The following is a 19,103-nucleotide window of genomic DNA, read 5'->3' as shown; positions in this document are numbered from 1 at the left end:
CTGCCTTTGTACATATGGATCCATTTCTCCTTCAGTGATTCTGCTTGTTGAAGGGTTAGTTCACTGAAAAAATTAAAATTCTGTCATTAATTACTCAACCTCACTGTTCTAAACCCGTAAGAAATTTCCCTAATACTCCTGTCTTACCCATAAGACAACTCCCTAAACTTGTTAAGGTTTGGCCAAAAGAATGATTTATTTGTCAAATATGTTTAGGCCACTAAGCTTAAGACAGCAATAACAATGGATGCTGTTTATTCTTGCCTTTTTGAGTTTCTCTTTAAAATTCAATTCCAATACTAACCTTTCTATCATGGCCCTGCACATGATTGAGACTGATACTATTTTTTTATTTTTTTTTTTTTTTTTTTTTTATCAAAGCTGATCAGACCAAACATTGACACCTTTTCTTTCCTGTATATGCTTTAGACATGTAAAACATCCACATTTGCACATCATTGCCTGTTTTGATTGCATTAGTTGTAAAACTACAATTTAGGAAACTTTTCCAAGACGGGAGCCATGGGAGCGGAGCATGGCCAGTGGAATGAAACCTAACGTGAGACACCTATGCGACACACCTGTCTAAAGTGCCACGGGGGACAGTGGAAGGTGAGAGAGGACCAGGCATGGGACATTTTTTTAAGTTTGTGTGCATGGCAGTTTGCCAGAGAGGTGGCTGCAGCTTCCTTTTTGATTTCCTTTGTCTGTCACATGGAAGAATCGCTTTTAGCCTTTTATCTCTTCGGGATAATTTTACACATCTTCAGTGGCCCTCCCATGGTTTAAAGAAGTGATTATTTGCAAATATATCACTTTAATCTTACATAACAATTGCAGGAAAATTGTACTCAAGCTTTGGGACAACATTCAAATACAGGCATATATAAGACCACACTGTAAACAATGATCTTAGATCCACATCTTTCTCTAGTCGACACCCTTTTCTGAGAATCAGGGAACAAAATCCTCCACCCATCTCTAGATTGGGACTTCAGATTTTGCCACATTCTTCATTTACTGCAATAATAGACAAATGACTGTTGAACAGCAACTGGAATGATATCATTATCTGTAGTCCATGAGGAGTTCAAAGAGACAAAAAGTGTCCTGGTAAGAAATATTATTGTGGGTATCAGTAACAAAATAACCTTTTCATCTATTCATGCAAGTGGAACAAATGAAAGATGTTGTGGTGTCCCATATTCTTTCTTTACTTTTTGGTCTTATCAGATGCTTCAGAGGCTGGGCAACTCTGTGACCAACTCCACCCACTGCATAAAGCTGCAATGAAAGGTCCACTTACAACTGCTCTGTAACTGACTCAATTCTTCTGCACCTGATCTGTTGTCTTCATCGCAGTGAGTATTAAAATAAATGATATCTTTAAAGATGTTAAAAGTGGGCAGAATACTCATTTGTATGTACATTTTTTTTATATATACAACTTTACAGTATACATAAACCTGATTAAATGTAAAATCAACAGAATATACAACAATTACATGTTGTAAAAAGCTGACAAGAACAGCACTGAGCCAGTTACAGGCTCACTTGTTTCTAGTTAGACACATTAGTAACTAATTACTACTGTTAGACACACTATTAATAGTTTTATATTAATAATTCACAAACGTCTGGTTCATGTTTGGGTGTATTTAGCCTGCTTTTTGTTGTCATGGTTACCCTTAGCTGGCACTGTAGTATTTTAATGACGTATTTTAGCTTCTTTGAGTTTCTGTTGTTGTTACATTGTAAAATTAAACCAAGAGCAATCAGACATCACCGTGTTACTTAATTTCTTCAATATTCTCATACACTGTCTTATGTGTACACTGTATATAAGGGCTCACGTATTTATCAAATAATTAAAATCTATAAAACTGAAAATAATATAAGAGTGCCTTTAGTGATAACACTTATATTTTTAATTCAATACAAATTATTCTGTCAGAATGAGAATTTATGAAAAGTTTAATTGAAAAAATTCTCCATTTCCCCCGTTTGCTTTAATGGCAGCAGCACCTGTATGGGCTCCAGCTTGTAATGACTCTCCCAGCCACTAGCTGGCATTGACACTTCTGCCTTGTAATGTCTCTCCTGGCCTCTAAGTGGCCCCAGCTGCTGCAGAATTCGTTGTGTTGCTGCTCATTAGTTTATTAGCTCTACCTGTGTTTTGGCCTATAAGCATGCCTCTTTCATCAAGTTGTGTTCAAGGATTAGTTCACTTTCAAATTAAAATGACCCCAAGCTTTACTCACCCTCAAGCCATTCTAGGTGTATATGACTTTCTTCTTTCTGATGAACACAATCAGAGTTATATTAATAAATATCCTGACGCATTCAAGCTTTTTAATGGGGCCAACGAGTATGAGCTGAAGAAAGTGCTTCCATCCATCATAAACGTACTCCTGAAGTGAACCAATGTATTTGTGTACAACTTACATTTTTCGTAAGTTGAATATGGAAGGCATAGGACGTAAGCGTTTTGAACTGCGAGAGGCGTTACACTTTCTTAGTAAGCTGAATATGGAAGGTGGCAGTATTTATTTTTTTTTCACAAAAACCCATCACTACATTAATAAAAGGCCTTTATTAACCTCCTGGAGTTGTTTATTATTTTTAAAATCTCGCCCCCCGTTCACAACCATTATAAAGCTTGGAATAGTCAGGATATTTATTAATATATATCCAAATGTGTTCGTCTGAAAGAAGATAGTCATATACACGTAGGATGGCTTGAGGGTGAGCAAATCATGGAATAATTTGTATTTTTTGGGTGAACTATCCCTTTAAAGGGATTTTGCTTTTGCACAATGCCGACAGCAAATCAGTGACGTCAAGGCTATAATGTGATTGGTCAACACGTGATCCAGGCTGTCCATAAGCTCTAGAGCCGGAAGACTAAGAACACAACCAAAATGTGTACAGCAGGTGTGCCTCCAGGAACAGGGCTGGCTGGAGCATAATATTTATTCATCATTTTTAAGTTTCTTTTAACTTATATTAAATTATAAATTTTTCATTCACATTTCAAAGGTTTAAATTATTTAAATAATTATTTATTTAATTACTTATTATTTAAATAACATCATATTTTCTGCCCTACTGTGTGTGTGTGTGTGTGTGTTGTTGTTTATTTTAAAGAATATGTAAAATATTTGTATTTTAAAGGACATTCTACTGATTCTGAGGATGAAGACACTAGCGGGTCCATGTGTTTTGATGATTCTCTGTCTCTGCTCGAGTGCAGAGGCTGCCACTGCCATTGACCTCCTGCGTGAAACTGCTGGTGAATAATTTGATCATATGTTTTTCAGGTTCATATAAATACAGGTTTCGCAGGTCTTAGCCTCACTTCCACTTACCTTTGTTACATTTTTTTTCCTTACATTCCCCCAAAATTATGCTCTCAGTGAGTTGGACAGGGGCCCTGCCCTGTGGTGGATGGGACTGTGAATGTGCATTCAGGAGCCAGCAGGGCTGTTGTTGTGTTGCGAAGCCACTGTTTGAGCTGGAGGAAGCCACCTTCATACGTTTGGTTGGCTTATGGGAAGGATTGTCTCGCCTGAACAGCCAAATAGAGGAAGTCACAGGTAGCCATCACAATCGTCACCTCACATTTACTTATCCAAGACAAAACATTATGCAAATTTTTGCAGAATTTTCTTTGCTTTCTGTCCTTTCCTCAAGCTGGATGCAAGATAGCCTTCACTGCGGCAATGCTACCAATGAGTGGATGTCTTGGGCCTTTCACCAGCAACATGTCTATCTCTTACCAGTCTGTCTCACTTAATCAAGGGAATGGGTACAATGCTGCGTTGGGTAAGCAGTAAATACACCATACAACAATAAAACTTTACATTTTAGGGCTGTGTCAAAAACCTAACATCAAAAAATGATTGGAGGAGTCAGACAGTTCTGAACGTTTATTGATTAAATCTAATAATCAGAAGCCAATGGTGCAGTCTCTGAACTGGAGAAGTGAGATTGAGGACCAGGTGGTGAGCTCAAAATCAGTAGTCAGTCCATGGTAAAAGTCAGCCAATGCAAGAGGGAAAAGCAAGTGCAGAATGCATCAGGCAGGCATATTGACACCTATTATTAATTATAAGGTTCTAACTTCTGAGCAGTTATGAGATATTGAGCTTCAAAGATTTTGCATTCCATATAGCAAAAATGATATGGGGAACAAGCCTCTTTCATACATGAAAATGACAGGGATCCAAAATGTTTTCTAACTGTACAATATCAAAATTTATGAAATTTTTGAAATGGGTCAAATGCAGATAGAACCTTCTAATTCTAAAATAAATCACTCTCTGCTTTGAATTATAAGGTTCTATCTGGCAAAACATTAATCAAAGCTATAATTTAAGAAAACACTAACAGTGTTTACTTATTTGTTTTAAATTATTTGTTTTAAGGTGTTGTAACAATGTGTTGACATGCATGAGAAAGTTAAATGTAATGCTTTCTATGACATTTATTACATATTTTTGGGATGGATAATTATTTACTTGTTCAAGTTAAACATAAAAGGCAGACAAAACATATTTTGTCCAGTGCAGATGCTATTATTAGGCAGGAATATGGTAGTGGGTAATTAAACACATAATTGCAGGAACCATTAGTTTATGTTTCTTTTGGTTTAGACAGAAAGCAGCTACTGTAATGTTGGGACTTTATTCCACAGAAAGTGGGACAGGTAAAATGGCTTTTTCTCTTGAGATCATGATGGATTGAAAAGTTAGCCAGAAAGTTAAAAGGTTTTAAGTTTGAAATAGTTTTAAGGGACGGACGGATGGAATTTAAAGATGAGAATAACTCAGTTTTGACAAAAATGTCAGATAGAACCTTATAATTCCAAGGTGACGATATGTCCTTAACCAGGCAAGTAGTCCGAATCCAGAGAAAAGTAAAAATGCACAGGTACAGGGTAACTGGACAGAGAGCCAAGACACTAAACAATACCATTTGAAACAGATTCTCACAATAAGTATTACCTGAGTAAGCCAACCATACAATGACCTCAACCTCAGCCTGGTTCTTCACAGGTACATTCACGGCCCCCCACGCTGGTCTCTACTTCTTCTCCTTCTCGGCTTATTCCAAAGTTGGCGATGCAGGTGAGCGACTCTACCAAAAGGTGCAGTTGATGAAGAACGGTCAGCTGATTGCCTCCTCCTGGGAAGATAACCGTGAGGATTCAGAGGATAGTAGTACTCAGACTGTTCTTCTCCAGCTTAGACGTGGTTGCCAGGTCTATATTGAGTTGCTCTCAGGCAGACAGCTTTGTGGAGACACCCAGGGCTCCAACACTTTCAGTGGATACCTGATCTATCCATTCTCTGAGCAATGACAAAAAAAACCTGTAAACACACACATACACAACAATCTTCATTGTAATGCCTGCCATCTGAGATTTAAAAAGATGTTAAACTGGTGAATTTGAAATTCTTCATGTAAAATTTACAAAATATTCATGTACCCTAACGTTGCTAGACAGTATATGGCTTAATGAATAAAGGTTATTTTAATAGTTTTCTGTGGCACTTACACCTTCCAGTTTGTTGATATTTAAATATATACTAGTTTTTTATATTCATTTTCTTTAATCATGACATGTGTATATAAGAAGAGCTTGGAGCCAAAGAAGAGTACATCATCAGATGTTTATCAAACGAGAATCGGCTGCATTAACCTTACAGAGCACACATTTTCTCTGCTATTAGAAGTATTCTATTTTATTTTAGAATGTAATAAAAGAATGGATAATAATGTTCTTTTTTACTGGCTATTATTAAGAGACAGAGGGGGACTAGGATATTACCCAGGTCAGATGCAAATCTTGGTCCCAAAGAGCACATCATATATTAGGGGCTATGCACTACACTAGGGGTCGGTAATGAATGGCACGCATGCCAACACTGGCATGTAGAGAGGGGTAGCTGGCACGTGAGAAAAAGCATATTGTTTGTATGTATTTCATTCAGATAAAGTACCTTGCATGTGCATTCAGATCTAGTCAAGTCACCTTTATTTATATAGCGCTTTTTACAAAGCAGATTTTGTCAAAGCAGCTTTACAGTGATAACTGGTATAAACATCTACATTTTGATGTAATCATTCCTCATAGTAATATAGATTGTTAGGAGTTATAAACAGGGGTGCACATAACTATCCTAAAAGCTGTCCTCATCACTTTCCTCCTGACTGCTCTCATCACTATCTTCTTTTCTCTCGAACATGGTAGATTTTAATTTTCATTTTACTAACATTAATGACACAGACAACAGCAAGAATATTAGGCTGCTGTCACTTTAAGAAGGAAAGCACGGACCAAATAACTAACACACATCCTGTTTCTTTCTCAACTGTTCACTTATGACATAACCGAGAGAATACTTGCAAAAACAGGTATTTTGACATAATTGTGTGTGTGTATGTGTCTGTTCATACGCAAGTAAACACGAAAGAAGAATTAGTTCCAGCACTGACTCTCTCTCTCTCGCTGCGTGCGTGCGAGCGTTTCGGGGGTGTGCGGCTGTGCGCACAGATAACAGCTCGTGAGTCCTGAGTTTCGCCTCTTATTCCTCACTGTCACATACCTAGTAAGCTGTCACAGGTCTCATGTCTTGTACAGTATGTTTACAGTAATTTAATTTTAGTATAGAAAGGCTCAACAACCAACAAAACCAGGTAAGTTCATAAATTGACAGGGTATGTCAGGTTTTTATGATTAGCAAACTTAGTTGGACAATTCACAATAATATGCAAATGAAACACAAACAAACCCAACTCTGAAATGGCAGTTTATTATTGAGTCAACAAGAATTTGCAAACAATGTGAAATCGACGTTAATGACAATGGTTGATTTACGTTATAATCTTCTATAGGTGTTTTGCTCTGCATAACGTCACATGAAGTGCATGCACCTCTAAGTGCTGTTTAAAAAATGATATAATATTCTTTGTGAGGTTCATTAAAACCATTGCCATAACGGACGTGACGCAAGCGTAGCGTTGATATTGCCGTAGCGCACTGTGTGATTGCACATGCACAACATGCATGGTTGATTCGTATTCCTTACTGTTTTTGCACAGTTAAGTACATGTAGCGTGCCGTTTCTTCTTGCTTCCGACAGTTTTTATGCTCATCACCATCAGATTCGGCAGATTTTCAAAAGGGCATGTGTTGGTAAGTTACTAACCTACTTAACTCCACAATGTTTTGAAGGAGGAACATTTGAAGGAGGAGGCATCGAAAGGGACAGTTTCTCTGTCAGCATGGATAAAATAGGTGAGCTAATCTGAGACTGATAGGTTGCAAAAAGGCATTCATCATGTGTCAATTTTGCTTTAATCTTCATTAAAGATTAACGAAGCATCACCCCTGTGGTGAAAATTAAGTTTTTAATGTTGTTTATATGTCTCTGTAGTGTTTTTAATATGCTTTAAGACAAACCATTGTGCAAATTCATAAGTCAGCACCATTGCTGAGTATTTTTTGTTTAAAACTGAGTAAACCAAAAACCCGTGTTTTGAAATCGGTGGTGTTTGTGACGTCACAGACTACCTTGTAACCAATCACAACAACGTGCCGGCAGGCTTTAGCATATCATTAACTGTGACTGCTCTGAAGCAGGAAAGTCTCGAGAGAAGCCAGGTTACCCCGGTATATTTTCTGCTGATATGAAAAATTGTGTAGATGTGTCAATATAGCGAGTCTATTACGATGTTATGATGAACTATAAGCCTTTCTCCACTGACCTTCTGAGTTGTTCAAAGCGTTTGTAAGGATACTGATTGTTAGAAGACAGCTGTCTGACTGCAGTCTGAGATGAAGAACAGGAACGGTGTGTGTAACATTAGCAACACATGTTTGATAACGTAGTCAAGCAAAAGGCTAATCATATTAATTCATATTAATTAATGACAGAACCGTCGCAAGGGCTGTGCCAGTGTGTGAGCGCATAGGGGCTCACGCAAAGTAAAGTGACAGCTGACTTGAAGTAAAGCCAATAAAGTTCATGTTTTTGTCCTTCAAAATATTTTAATACTATAAAACATACAATAAAACAATATTGCTCTGAGCGTGTGACCGTGATTCATGTGCATATGTCAGTCAGTGTGGAATCGCACGGCAAGTTCTGAGATTCAGTCCATTATAAATTCTGATTCTGACCACCTCTGGAATGGATCAAACCATATATATTACCTGATAAGGTCAAGTAAATATGCTGGAAATCCGCGCTCATTCAAGGATGTGCATTTATTTTATGTACGGAGAAGGCACGGGTGCCTGCAGGATCTCATCTGTATGTTTTTTTAAATCTGAACTCCAAAAAGCAACGAAATTGCCAAACATCTATTTGGCGCATGTTCACAGAGGAAAACGGCTGCTTGTTCTCTCGATACTGTCTGTTTTACTGAGAAATCGCTTCAGGTGATTCAGTGAGAGAGCAGTACAAACGAATATACGAAGCGAAGAAAGCTTTTCCACAGCACAAATAACAAATTGCTCATCCATCACTATAGCAACAGTAGACTCTCCGAGCTGGCGTGAGCGAGTGGAGGCGGGGCTAATTTGCATAGTCATTGATCCTTGTATATTAAATGAGGCAAGGGTGTAGAATTACATTCAAGCTATTTTAAGGCATGAAGAAATTTTTTTCACTTGAATTTTTTTAAAAATATGTCATTTTGGTGATCAAAGATGAGTTTTAAGGGATACAATAATTGACTACAGGGGTACTTTAAAACATACAAAAGTCATATCAAAATAAGACAGAATAAGCAAAGCCATAACAAAATAAGAAAGAACTGGATTTCAACCATTACAAAATAAGAATAACTAAGCTAATACTTCATAATAGAAAGTGGATTTGCTGCATTCATTAAAATAATTTATCTATTTAAAATTAAATTAAGTAGACAAAAATGACCAGTCAGAGATGCATGTGGAGGAGGGAGAGAGAGAAGAGGATGAATGTGATATGGGACAAGGAGTTGAAGAGAAAGCACAAGATACAGACTTTGATGAAGAAACCAACACAGAATATGTTTGTCTTTTACAACATAAACATCCAACAGATCCAGGGTTAGTACAGAAATATGACATCAAGTCCAAACAAGGTTATATCAAGTTTGCCTTCAAAAAAGGACCATTCCGACCTTATATGGAATTCCCTAAAGATGAAAGGGGGCGCTCTTTCCAGAAGCAGTGGTACAGGGACAATCCTTGAATATTCACCTGAAAATGTCAGAATGCACTGTTTCAGTTATCGACTATTTATGAGCCATGAAGACAGGTTCAAAATCCAAAGTGGATGGATGACAGCTGGTGTTAAAAACTGGAAGAATGCAAAACAAAAGATCAAAGAGCACAGTAGTAGTGAGTCTCATATGCTGAGTATGATAAAATGGCATGCACTCAAGAGAAATGCTTTAATGGCAGGATTTAAAAGAGCAGACCAAGAATTGCTTGCTGCCAGAGAACAGGAAAGACAGAGGAACAGGTCACTGTTGTGTCGTTTAATCGATGTAACTGTTCCTGGCAAGACAAGGAACTGCCTTCTGTGGTGACGATGAAAATCCAAGTAGTTTAAGTAAGGGAAACTTTCTGGAGCTAGTTGAACTCCTAGGGAAGTATGACAGCACATTACAACTCCATCTTGAGTCAGTCAAAAAACAAAAATCATCAAAGAAACGACCACAGGTCTCTCTCCTTTCAAATCGAACACAGAATGACATTATAGCAGCCCTTGCTTTGTACGTTCGAAAAGTCATAAGCAGTGAAATCCAAGATGCATCCATTCTTTCAATGCCAGGCAGGCATCATTTAAACGATCTTTAGAATGTTCTTTTTGAGTCAATCAAGAAGATAATTCATATATGGGGTACGCGAGCACAGAGAGTCTGAAATGTTTCGAGTGTGGCGATGTCGGACATAAGCGTTTCTCGAGTCCGCATAAAGTGCAGGATGATACGCAGAGCTGAAGTATCAAATGGAGAATTTCAAGTGATCGAAAGGAAAAGACAAGACACTGTGCAGATTGATAGAGTAACGGAAGAGGTAAAGGAACAAAATGAGACGAGTGGAATGAGTGATGATCAGCCTGGATGTAGTTATGCTGTTGGAAAGCCTGCTAGAGCTTGTGGTGCTACGGATAAGGTTGTGATTGAAATCATGTGTTGAAACTCCCCGTAGTGACTCAGACAAAATGTTCAGAGGAGGATTTAGGAGATTAAATGGATGGTTTATCTCAGAGCACTGAAGATAGTGTGAGAGATAATGAACAGTGGTCTGATGTCACTGAGATGGAAAGAGTCAGAGAAAGCGATTCGTACACTGTTGAACAAAAGTGAAAGCAGGAGTAGAAATTGGTGATTTTTTTTCCTGAATTTTTTTTTCTTAAGTAGAATGGGCCCAAAAAATGAGTAACTATACTGAACTCTCCCAACAGAAATGGTTTCAGCTTAAGAAACACATCACAACAGCTAGGCAAAAAAAAAATAAAAAAAAATGAAAATGTTTGGAAAAGAGCAGCAAACGAGATGGAAATTTAAAGATTCATGATGGGTTTCAGTTTTTCTTTGATTTTTTTTTATTTTCTTTTTTTTCGCTGCTTTCTTTCCTCTCTCTTTCTGGTGGAGATCTTGCGTGTAGGATCACTAAATGTGAATGGGATGAGGGACATGAAAAAATGTTTCTTTCTGAGATTATCAATTTGAAAGAGTTAAATGGTTTTTTTTGTTGTTGTTGTTGTTTGTTTGTTTTACAAGAGATAATGAAGGTGACTGGGGGCTATGGTGGAAGGGAGAACGCTTTCTTAGCCATGGGAATAATTTAAGTGGAGGGGTGGCAATTTTTTTTTAATATTTTGTGGAAAAATTAAGTGGAACCTGGAAGACTCTTGATTGTTAGAGCTGAAATACATAATATGCACTTAATTTTTGTGAATATTTATGCTTAAAATTTAGGCATTGAGAGAATAAGGCTCTTTACTAAATTAGAACAGTTTTTAAGACAACAAAATGACTTATGACTTATGACTTATGAGATTATGTTGTTTTTGGTGGAGACTGGAACTGCACTTTAGATTTTACAACTGACAGGAATGGGGAAGAACCACATCAATTGTCAGCCACTTGTCTTGCAATATTGGTTAAAAATTTACACCTGTCAGTATGGAGAGAGAAAAATCCTTTAGTTCAACAGTTCACTTTGGTGAGTTTTAGTAATGATCATTTTTCTGCTGCTCGTTTAGACAGGTTTTATTTATCTCATAATGTGAGGAATAGGACCCTAAATACAACTGTTACCCCTGATCCTTTTACAGATCAAGTCAAGTCACCTTTATTTATATAGCGCTTTTTACAATGTAGATTGTGTCAAAGCAGCTTTTACATTGATAACTGGTACATAATTTGGCTGCACAGCAGCTCTTAAAGAATAGTGTCAATGCAGGCAGATCAAAGCACTGTTGAATATCAAATGTCAAGTCAAATGTCAAGAATCCCAACTAAGCAAGCCAATCACACACTAATCACAGTTGAATGTAGTCTCATAACAAAAACCTATAAGAGTTATTATTGGCATTTTAATGTCAAATTGCTGAAAGACAATTTTTTTGTGTGAAAATTTTAAGATTTTTTGGGAAGTTTGGTAGACTGAGAAAGGAAGATATGACAATATTATACAGTGGTGGGAGATTGGGAAAGTGTTTATTAAGGAGTATTGCCAACAATATTCATTTCATTCTACCTTGTGTTTGAAGAAAACATTAGAGAGTTTGGAGCAAGAACTTATTGAAGGGAATATGATTGTAAATGCTTCTCTTAATTAGAAGGAGATGTGGACTGAAAAGAAAAACTGTCTGAATTCAATCCTTAATGAAAAAGTCAAAGGAGAACTTATAAAGAGTTGTTTTCCAACAAAAAGAGACATAGATGCTCTTACGTCTTTCTTTTTTAATTTAAAATGGAAAACTAAACATGGACAAAATATGTTGTTTTTAAAAGATGAGGATGGACACCTTGTTTCAGACCCAGCAAGGATGCGTAGACTTTCAGTGGATTTTTACATTGAGTTATATTCTGCTGATATAGTTCAGTTCAGACATGAACTTCTACAAGATCTTCCTGTGCTATCTATGGGGAAGAAAAAAAACAAAATTTGGAGGCACAAATCACTTTTAATGAACTGACTTCAGCTGTAATATAACTTTCATCAGGTAGGGCTCCAGGAATTGATGGACTTACTGACGAATTTTATAAAAGTTTTTGGACCATTATTGGTCATTACTTTTTTGAAGTTGTCAGCGTGCTATTTTAACACTGCTTCCAAAGAAGGGAGATTTGACACTACTAAAAAATAAGAGACCTATAGCAATCCTATGTTCAGAATATAAAATTAAAAAAGTAAATTAAGAAGAGAATTAATGGGATTGCAAATCAGAGAATTAGATCTTTTACAGCTTATTAAAATGTCTGCATATGGAAATGATCTTAGAGCTTTAATAAGAGGGAATCAAGATGTTAATGTTGTAAATAAGTGTTTAGAAACTTATGAAAAAGCATCCTCTTCAAAAGTTAACTGGGGTAAAAGTGTGGCTGTATGGTGTGGGCATGACAATAACGGTCCCATCCTTCCTCGAGAGTTGCAATGGGGAAGAGAAGGTTTTAAATATTTAGGAGTGTTTTTAGGATCTGAAGAACATAAGAAACAGAATTTGGAGGGGCTAGAGGAGAAAACATGTGCTCGGTTGTCTCGGTGGAAGTGGTTGCTCTCTCAGCTATCCTATTACGGTAGAGTTTTGGTCTGTAACAATCTGATTGCTGCTGCTTTCTGGCATAAGATGATGATATAAGAACCATCAAAAGAATTGATTATGGACATTCAAAAACAACTAGTGGACTTTTTTTGTCCGGGGTATCACTGGCTAAAAGCATCAGTGCTTTATCACTGCCTAAAGGATGGAGGGAGGTCAAGGACTCATCGACATTAAATCTAGAATTAAAGCATTCAGACTTCAGACAGCTCAAAGACTTCTGTATGGGGAAGATGTAAGCTGGTTTGGAGAAGCCTGTGCCCTCCTGAGAAGAGCAGGCAAAATGGGTTATGATCGTCAACTGTTCTTAATAGACATTCATAAGCTGGACCTAACTGGTCTGTCACCATTTTACAAGTCAATGCTGAGAGCGTAGACTCTTTTAAAAGTTTCCAGAGATCTAAGTGGTGAACAGAGACAGTAGTTATTGGAAGAACCTTTGATTTTTAACCCCAAAATTGATTTGGATGTTCTAAAATCAACTTCTGTGAGGAACAACTTCTCTTCTTCCCTCTGATGGCTAAGTAATTGATTGAGAATTGATTTTAATTTTTTGTAATTAAAATTGTTCAAAAGTCTCTCTCTCTCTGTCTCTCTCTTCTGTTCTGTTCTGTGTCATCAGAGATCAATATACTGACTGATGTAATTCACAAGTTCACACTTACATATAATCAAATAGAGTAAAGAGTATGCATATTTTTCATGCTGTCTGAGGAGAGGGCTCCGAGCGCTGTATTTTGGCCTGAACTCAGAGTACTCCCCCCGTATCCCTGGCTGTGATAGGAACCAGTGAGGAGAGTGAGGAGTCGGGGTGGGAAAGAGATGCTGAAAACTGTCAAAGAACATAGGTGAGTCTGCTGTGTGTGCACATATATTACATATATAGGCCTCCTCTTGTGCTGATTGGATAGATCATTTGAACGTGTTCCTCCTGAACTTTAATAAAACATCATTTCATGAGTTCATACTTATGATGAGCATTGAAAAAAGCATGGGCTGAAACGTCTGCTCTCTGTGTGCGGACAACTTCGGCTACTTAGTTGACACAACTTCTTTTGTTCTATGCACCTGAGTTGGCTGGGGACGGTCGCTCGTGGGGCAAGCTCCTGCGGGAACGGAGCAGTGCAAGGTTACACAGAAAGATTTGGCACCTGTGGGAGCAGAAGGGAAAATTACTGTTGCTGCAGTGAAAGCAAGTTGGACGGAGAAACAATGGTCCTGCAGGAGTGGAGGAGATAACTGCTGCGGTAATGAAAGCAAGTTAGATGGAGAAACGGAGCTTCTGCGGTAGCGGAGGAGATAACACTGCTGCAGCAGTGAGAGCAAACTGGACGGAGATATGGAGCTCCTGTGGGAGCAGAGAGGATACTGCTGCTGTGGCAGTGAAGGCAAGGTTAGATGGAAAAACTAAGCTTCTGTGGGAGTGGAGGTGATAAAACTGCTGCAGCAGGGAAAGAATGAATTGGGCTCCTGCAGGAGAGGGTGGGAAGACACTGCTGCGGCAGTGAAGTAGAATTATTTTCACTATTTTAGTGGATTGATGGTGTTAAATTGAGGTGGATACGGTGAGCTTGTCGGATTGAGTGTATGAGAATGAGCTGAAGCTACATAATTTAGCTGATAAGGGTTCGTTGAGCTTCTTCGATGTGGAAGCATTTGGATCAAATATAGCTCTTGAAAGACTCTCACGACCAGTGACTGAGTGCTTGAATCTAGTGCTGGGAGAGGCCTTTTTGAGCAGCTGTGGTTGCTGCACCTATGCAAAACGAATAACTGTGATCTGCTGGGATGCCGGATTGAATCAAAATGGACCAGAAACGTGTGATGGGGCGATTGGAGTCGTCTGCGAAAAGTCTGTCAGATGATAATTTAGCCTGTGAGCTTCTGAAATGTAAGTAGGCTAAAAGGGATTTCTACAGTTGAATTGGTGATGGGATTTTGAAAAGGTAAATTAAATAGCCTTTTTTTTCATTTGATCTGTCTTTGTTTTATGAAGTAAGAAATTGTTTCATTGTTTCACCATCTAGTACTGATAAATCTGTAATTGAGGTATGTATTTTTGGGTTGAAACTGGACATAATGGTGAGTTCTGAGCATCTAAGAAAACCAAAAAAAGCCAATATAAACATTGCGTCGAGTGTGCAGGTGGTATTGATGGAGTGGAAGCCTAGGCGGAGAGTGGAGATACATTTGGTGAGTATGTCTAAAGTTATGGGATGTTGAGCATCTGGGTGGGTGGGTTGATTTCTTTGGATGCATTTGATAAGAAGGGATGTCTGTGAATCGAACCGAAAATAAGTTTGATTCTGCTTAAGTAACCCTTAATGGAGCAAGCTTGGAGGTTCTTAATGACGAGGATCCCCTAGCTTCGCCTCCAGCCTTGGAACCTAACACTCCACCGCGGCCTGTCGACACATTGTCTCCGCCTTGGCTCCTCCCTCCCTCTGCTCTTCCAGAAACCTTCAGCCTTACGACTCCACCCTGCCTCCTTGTTATTTAAGCCCAGTGTTCCCTGTGTTCTTTGACTGGTTTCGTCTATTGTATGTTGATGCTTTTTGCCTGATCCTACATTTCTCCTGTGTGGATTTATTAAAGTAGATTTATTCCTGAACTCTCCCTCATTGTGCGCTTCCTGTTAGCAGCCACCCATGAGAGGAACAGAATTTTGCAGGGCTGAGAGATCAATTTCCTGGTAGACACTCCAATGGGGCTGATACAGAAACACTCAAATGGGGGAATGTTAAAAGGGCCGATCATGAAGCCTGATTCAGTTTGTTTTTTAATTAGAATGTCGACTGTGTCAGGCTCTGCGAGAGCAGACTGAAGATTATCGCACATAATATTTTGGGTGGGGAGGATTTCAACACTGGGTTTGAATCCATGCTTGAGACCAGATGCTCTGATGTTGCTGGCGATGGGGGTTGGTTCCAAGGCAGTAGCGTTCGGTGGGACGGGCATCAGTGTTGCGGAGATCAGAGTAAAAGGCCAGTGTTAGGAAGAAAGGCCAGGGCCGAGGTTGCTTGGGTCGGCCCCTGGAGAACAAGGAGAGTAGGAAAAAATGGAAGCTGGAGAGGAAAATAAGGTGTCTGGGCCTGCACCGCAAACGGAGGCAACCTCACACTAGGGTCTGATGGTGGGGCTACAAGCCATGGACAGGGCAGAGGGTTACAGACAGCATAAGGAAAAGGCTGCGCTGTCCCCTTAGACGTACTCACTCTAAGGGGATGGCATGCATCGAAGGAGGCTGGTATTGCGAAATGGGGCGCAGCGCTGGGGATAGCTGCGGTGTGCAGCTGGGCGGAGGGAAGAGGAGAGTGAGGCCTGTCAGCGGTGGAATCTGGGGCACGGCCCTGACTTGCTGAAGGCCTACTGCCAAGGCCTGACCTTCGAAGAAGCGAGGGTGCAAGGGATTTTGGAGAAGGGAATGCTGATTGTAAGGAGACATACAGGTCATATAACCGCTGTGACGAGCAGGGCGGGCGAGAGCCGTGAGGGAACGGCGCGAGGCCGGTGACGCGAGTGATAATGAGCGTCACCTGCGAGGCGTGCCGGCCTCGAGTCTCTCACAGAGGAGCTCCGGAGGCATAAAAGGAGGAGCGACATCAGTGAAGGACGAGAGAGGACCAGGCCTGGACTTTACGTTATGTTTTATTATGTTTGTGTGGCCGGCAGACGTCCGCGAGGGTCTGCCGGCATTACTTTCGTTTTGTTCTTTGTTTATTTTACATTAAAGTTACGTTGAATGTTCGCCGGTTCCCGCCTCCTTCTTCCCACATTTATGAACTTCGTTACATTGGTGCCGAAACCCGGGAGGAAGGAGGGACATGCTGTCGAAGAGCCCTCGCTGCTGAGGGGGATCGCGGTGCTGCGGAGTTCGGGCAGCGCGGGAGTGTGTGTAGACCGCGAGAGGCTGCCCGAGGCGGTGGTGCTGGAGCCTTGTGAAAGGTGGGACGGAGACCCGGATGCCGTGCTCCTAGGACGAGGTGGGGTGGCTGCCGTCCTGGACCTGGAGGGAGCGGAGGAGTCGCCGCCGTCTGCCGTGGGCCGGAGCCTGCTGCCGTCCGCCATGAAGGGGAGGAGCAGGGGACGGGGGACTCGCTGCCGGCTGCCCTCAGTCGGAGGAGCCATCGCCGGCCGCCAGGAGGCGGTCGAGGATCGGGCCGTCCACCGAGCGTCCAGTGCCACCGCATGGCACCGCGAGGAAGAGCCTCCCGGCTGGCTGAGGACCGGGCGGCAGTGTGTCTGGGAACCGGACCAAGAATTATTATTTTTTTCTTTCTTTTTCCTCTCTCCCCTCTCTCGTCCTGTCGCTCCCCTTGCTTCCGTCTCCTTTCTCTCGTCTCGTCTGTCCTTACCCCCAGGTGCTGCGGCCGCCGAGACAGGCCCCGGGGGGGAGTAAGCGCAGTCGCGGGAGTACCCCCCGGCCTGCGAGGGGCGTTGGGGGTATGTGACGAGCAGGGCGGGCGAGAGCCGTGAGGGAACGGCGCGAGGCCGGTGACGCGAGTGATAATGAGCGTCACCTGCGAGGCGTGCCGGCCTCGAGGTCTCTCACGGAGGAGCTCCGGAGGCATAAAAGGAGGAGTGACATCAGTGAAGGACGAGAGAGGACCAGGCCTGGACTTTACGTTATGTTTTATTATGTTTGTGTGGCCGGCAGACGTCCGCGAGGGTCTGCCGGCATTACTTTCGTTTTGTTCTTTGTTTATTTTACATTAAAGTTACGTTGAATGTTCGCTGGTTCCCGCCTCCTTCTTCCCACATTTACGAACTTCATTACAACCGCTTTGTTCATTCTCCTAGCGAAACGGACATCAGCGCTGATTAGCTCTTTTACTGGAGTGAGAGAACAGGAATGAAGTAAACACAATGATTTTAAACACTGTTTTCAAGTTGCACATTTCCATTTCCAAATTTAGATTAAATATGTAACTCTCCTTAATGGAGTTAAGCACCGAAATTACATGAAATCATTATCCAGAAGTTACAACATTTTATATTAATTTAAATAGAAATATTTGTACTGGATGAGCTGCTTTTGAACACTTTCCCTGTGGCATGCTATGCTTTAATGTTTTAACTACAGCGAGGATAATTCATGATAATTCCACTTTAAATTATGTTCTAAATAGCATAACTCATGTTCTGAGAAAATATTTTCACACGAATAATGATCAGTGATGTGCACTTGTTTACCTTATAGGCAAAATTGCATAAATTTGATTTGTTTAAAACAATTAAAAATAATATTTGGCCAGTGGAAAAGAATGAAAAACAAACAGTATTTTATACAAGTTTGATTTGTTGATTTTTTCAGAACAAGACAATCAGGACAGAGATAGTGAATTTTTAGTTTTTAATTTGATTTTTAGCAATGTAATGTGATGGCATTTATAGTCATATTTTCCTAATGTCTTGTACCGTTAACATGTTGTCACATGGATGGGAATATGTATGGAAATGATATGCATAGTAAAACTAGGCATTGTGGGGTTTTATAAAGGGAATTTTGCGCAGGTTCTGGAGTACACATGGTTTTTAATTCTGAAAACTTTTGTGCGTATGGAAAATCTGGCTTTTAATGCGTACGCACACTTTTAGGATGAAATCTACTGAAAGTTTTATTCATGAGGCCCCAGGTATGTTTGAGATTTCTGGAATCAGAATTCTAAGGTTAATATCCATTAAAACCAGGTTTCTATTCAGTGAACAAGAAGCTGTCCCTGTGCATGACAGCTTGTGGTTTGTGGTGAGTTTATCTTTTGCATCAGTTCGCAATTATTCTGACCAAAGTTTCAGTAAACAGAGTAATGGTTTTGATACCTCAGAACTCACATTACCCAAATCAGAAAAGGTACTGCTAGCAGATTATAAAGGAAATATAAGGTAACCACAGATGCCGCATGATAAACTGCCTTTAACTTCATTGGTTTGAAACTAGGGCAATCTTCTGTAGTTGTCTGCAAAAAGTGACTTATGTCAAGGTAGACATATAATAAGTTCCCACATTTCTAGAGAATTAAACCCATGACCTTAATATGGATAGTGCCATTCTCTACTGTTTGAGCTGTAGAAATGCTAGAGCTCTGTTCAGTTCAGATCTAGGAACCTTTCTTTAGAGCTTTGTTCCTTTTTATATAGTTTAAATGACATTTGGCTGTTGTTGATAAAATTAAAAGTGGCAATTCCTGCTGAAAAATAAACCAGCATGAATTCCATGTATGCTGGTTAGAGCTATAGTGCTGCTGATCTAGCGGACCAGGCAAGCAA

General features: G+C 40.0%; 1 protein-coding gene across 1 annotated transcript; it reads left to right on the top strand.

Annotated features, from left to right (window-relative positions):
• The first annotated feature begins 1,219 nt into the window (after positions 1-1,219).
• On the top strand, positions 1,220-5,559 carry cbln18 (cerebellin 18). The gene is made up of 5 exons (XM_048161315.1): positions 1,220-1,361; positions 3,175-3,292; positions 3,417-3,596; positions 3,694-3,825; positions 5,058-5,559. The coding sequence occupies exons 2-5, from the start codon at positions 3,196-3,198 to the stop codon at positions 5,360-5,362; spliced, it is 714 nt and encodes a 237-aa protein (XP_048017272.1). The 5' UTR covers positions 1,220-1,361; positions 3,175-3,195; the 3' UTR covers positions 5,363-5,559.
• The last annotated feature ends 13,544 nt before the right edge of the window (positions 5,560-19,103 follow it).

This window comes from Megalobrama amblycephala, linkage group LG16 (genome assembly GCF_018812025.1).
Source record: "Megalobrama amblycephala isolate DHTTF-2021 linkage group LG16, ASM1881202v1, whole genome shotgun sequence".
In the NCBI taxonomy this organism is placed as follows: domain Eukaryota; kingdom Metazoa; phylum Chordata; class Actinopteri; order Cypriniformes; family Xenocyprididae; genus Megalobrama; species Megalobrama amblycephala.
The sequence above is the reverse complement of the archived record's forward strand: the minus strand, read 5'-3'. Positions and strand labels throughout refer to the sequence as shown.

Excerpts from the sequence above, each read along its gene's own strand:
- cbln18 (XM_048161315.1), top strand. The coding sequence starts at position 3,196 with ATGAAGACACTAGCGGGTCCATGTGTTTTGATGATTCTCTGTCTCTGC. Across the intron at positions 3,293-3,416 it reads CCTCCTGCGTGAAACTGCTG|TGAGTTGGACAGGGGCCCTG; the intron begins GTGAATAATTTG and ends TTATGCTCTCAG. Across the intron at positions 3,597-3,693 it reads CCAAATAGAGGAAGTCACAG|CTGGATGCAAGATAGCCTTC; the intron begins GTAGCCATCACA and ends CCTTTCCTCAAG.